The sequence below is a fragment of the Muntiacus reevesi genome, chromosome 4 (genome assembly GCF_963930625.1).
Source record: "Muntiacus reevesi chromosome 4, mMunRee1.1, whole genome shotgun sequence".
Taxonomy (NCBI): Eukaryota; Metazoa; Chordata; class Mammalia; order Artiodactyla; family Cervidae; genus Muntiacus; species Muntiacus reevesi.
Genome location: NC_089252.1, coordinates 59,368,195 through 59,372,142, shown reverse-complemented (window position 1 = coordinate 59,372,142; position 3,948 = coordinate 59,368,195). Strand labels below are relative to the sequence as shown.

The 3,948-nt window shown below is 32.9% G+C and overlaps 1 protein-coding gene across 1 annotated transcript; it reads left to right on the top strand.

The window, feature by feature from the left end:
* The first annotated feature begins 493 nt into the window (after positions 1-493).
* LOC136167699 (olfactory receptor 4A15-like) lies at positions 494-1,417 on the top strand. Its single transcript, XM_065935210.1, has one exon. It carries the CDS (start codon positions 500-502, stop codon positions 1,415-1,417), a length of 918 nt encoding a protein of 305 aa, XP_065791282.1. The 5' UTR covers positions 494-499.
* The last annotated feature ends 2,531 nt before the right edge of the window (positions 1,418-3,948 follow it).

Sequence of the window (3,948 nt, the reverse complement as noted above, 5' to 3'; positions counted from 1 at the left end):
TTCCCTAAATCCAAAACAGAAATATCAAACTGTCAGATATATCAATTTGAAATTTCAGTGTTTGGTTAAGAAGATTCTCCCACTCCAGGAATGGAGACAGTCATCTCCTTAATACATTGAATATAAAATAAAGAAAATATTGCTTTACATTTTTAACTAAAACTTTATTGTTTTTATTTTATATAAGATATTAACTATGTTTGCAATTTCATTAGCTTCCAGATGGAAAGCGAGTTGTGGCACCTATTTTATTTAATACTGTGTCCTTTTTCCCATGTATATAAATCTCAATTATTTGCCACTCTGTAAGATTTTTGAGATCAAGGCAATGTTTTAATCAACCTTATAATATCTGACAGTACTGCATCATAATAAACCTTAAGGTTCATTGTTTGAATGAATAAACAATTTAACTTAAGACTTCAGAAATCCTCTAGTAATAATTATATTTGGAGGTAATTTTGCCCCGGATTTTGAAATAAGACCTACAGAAGAACCTATGGAACAAAGAAATAATGTAACTGAATTTGTTCTCTTGGGGCTCACGCAGAGTGTCCAGGGTCAGAGAACATTATTTGTTGTCTTCTTGCTCATCTACCTGGTGACTATGATGGGCAACCTACTCATTGTCCTGACTGTGGTGTTCAGTCCAACTCTGCATGTCCCTATGTACTTCTTTCTTGGCTACTTATCATTTCTTGATGGTGTTTATTCCACAACAGTCACTCCAAATATGATTATAGACTTGCTGTGTGAAAAGAAAACCATTTCCTTCCAAGCTTGCATGATCCAGCTTTTCATAGGGCACTTGTTTGGTGGTGCAGATATCATACTCCTGGCGGTCATGGCCTATGACCGCTACGTGGCCATCTGCAAACCCTTGCATTATTTGGCCATCATGAATAAGCAGGTTTGTATTCTGCTGCTGCTGCTCACTTTGGTTGGTGGGTTTTTGCATGGGGTACTTCATCCTCTCTTCATTTACAACCTGCGCTATTGTGGCCCCAATGTCATTGACCACTTCATCTGTGACATGTACCCCTTGATAAAACTTGCCTGCTCTGACAGCTACATTACTGTCCTCACCGTGCTGGCCAATGATGGGGCCATCTCCTTGGTCATCTTTACGCTCTTACTCATCTCCTATGGGGTCATTCTGCGCTCCCTAAAAAATGTTAGTCAGGAAGGCAGGCACAAAGCCTTGTCCACCTGTAGCTCCCACATCACTGTGGTGGTCCTCTTCTTTGTGCCCTGTATCTTTATGTATGTGAGACCCCCCTGTACCTTACCCATTGATAAATACTTGACTGTGTTTTATACCATTGTCACCCCTATGCTGAACCCTCTAATCTATACTCTGAGAAATGGTGAGATGAAAAATGCCATGAAAAAGCTCTGGATCAGAAAAAGAAAGTGAGGCAGCAGGGAAACATACTATATATTTTCAAAGAACTGCTCTTTCCAGGAAAGTCTTGTATGATTATTTAACTGTATTAAATTTCTACTCAGAATTAATAACCTGGGTATTTTGAAAATATCTGTGATTTGAATACTTAATGATCAAAATATAAATTTTAAGAATTTCATCATTTAGTAATTCAAAGTATATACTTTGTTCTAAAAGTAATTTTAATATTATCACAATTTCTTATGAAATTATGTATAGTATGGGGGTGTAACATTGTTTATCTGGGGACTATGGATTTTTGGTCTCTTTAATAAGTTAAAGTGTAGCAAATACTGCAAAATTAGTCATTAGAATATTTTCTAATGTTTCTCAAATACTGTAATATTTTTCAGATTTAATAAGACACATTACAGATTTTGAAAAATAATGTCAGTTGTACGGTATTAACCTTTTTGTTCATGTCTCTCCATACAAAGATCACCAATATTGATATCTGAAGCATGTATTTTAGTTTTATACATGTAATTTTGCTTACATTATATTTTGTTAGTATTGCTTAGCATGTTAATATCAAAGTAGAATGACACTTCAGAGTTAAAAGTTTTAATCATAAAAAGACTAAGTTTATAAAAATAATCTGAATGAGCAAGATTTATATACAGAAAAATAACCAATCTTAATTATTTTCCAGATTGGTTTGCCATAATATATCAAGTAGAACAACTTTGTTTGGAATTATATTTTCATAAAAATGATCCATTAATCTTCCCAGATAATTTAGAATTATCTGGTAATAGTTTGATAATACCTCTGCTATTTTTCAATATCCCCATCTCTTTTTTTGTTTGTAGTGTTTCATAACTTTCTACAGAGTCCCAGGTTCTGCCTTTCATGTGTTAAGCTTAGCATAACTCATAATCCATTAGCTCCAGACATGAATTACAGAGTTCAATACCAGATATATTGGGTGATACGATTTTTAAGAAAGATGCCAATAATATATGCCATTCTTATTCCTTTTATTAATGAAATACAGGTTACTAGAAAATAAATAGGCCAGAATATATTGTTTTACTTAATGGAGACATCCTTCATAGAATCCTCTCTCTTTCTTAATCAAGCTTGAAATTAAATAGTATGTGCTTCAAAATTATGAAAGCATGTGATCAAAGAAATATTATGCTGCTTCTCATAATTTGTCTGGATTCATACTGGGCTAAAGCTATGGGGCAATGATTTCTTTTCAGTAGTAAATCACACTGTAAGAAATCTCATATCCTGATTTTTATTCCAATTACATGCAGATTTCTTATATTATCTCAGAGCCTTCTCAAACAAAATTGTTGTTTAGTTGCTAAGTCGTATTAGACTCTTTTGCAACCCAATGGACTCTAGATGCCAGGTTCTTCAGTCCATGGGACCATGAATAATGGAGGGGGTTGCCATTTCCTTATCCAGGGGATCTTCTTGACTTAAGGATCCAATCTGTGTCTCTTGCATTGGCAGGCAGACTCATTACCACTGAGTCACCAGACAACTCCCTCAAACACAATACTATTTACAAAATAACACCAAACATTTGAATTGATCAGAACTTAGGAAATGTATCTTTCCATTTCTGAATGTTGCTATATAAGCTTAAATGTTTGTGTTCTTCTCCAAAATCTTGCTAACTCCTTTAAAATGTGGTGGCGTTTGGAGGTAGGTTTTTTTAGGTAATGAATGTGATTAATACTTTATAAACATACTCCAAGCGTTACTCCAAGCTTTCCCTTGACCCTTCTGCCGAATGAGGAAACAGCAACGAGATGGCTATCTATCAACCAAGAAAGTAACCTTATCAGACATGGAAACTGCCGGCACATTAATCTTGGATTTATAAGATTTCAAAACTTCAAAAAATAGATATTTATTGTTTAAACCATCCAGTCTATGATGCTCTTTAATAACGGCCCAAAAGGACCAAGACAGAAATTTAGTTTTCAAAATTGTGCAGTTATTTCAAGTGATGAGATAGATTTGTTTGTTAATTTCTAAGTCCATGTTTATTGGTTTGTAAGCTCTTTGAAGTCAGGGAAAGTCACTTCATTTTCTTTTTGTTCTCTGTTTCCTGCACAATGTATGAAACATAGAATTCATTCTTCAGACCTGTCCATTACTTGAATTCTTAACCTATTAGAGTGATAATTTTTACTAATAAATGTTGATTAGCTCTTTCTACAGTATATATATTTATACTATATATATATACAGTATATGTATTTGAATATTTCTTCATTATAACATTTATGTTATAAATGTGATTTTAATATAAAAATGGTTAAGTATTATTTTACTGTGATTAGTTTTATCATACAATTTTTGGAAAATTCCATGCCCTTCCAATGGTCTTATAACTTTTAACATTTTTAAAAATAACTTTTTAAAACACTTAATTTTTTTCAGAACAACTTTATTTATTTTGTTTGTGATAAGGAAATATTTTATCCCAAACAAGAAAAAATATGTCTACATAATTATTAAATTCAGTGATAATTTTA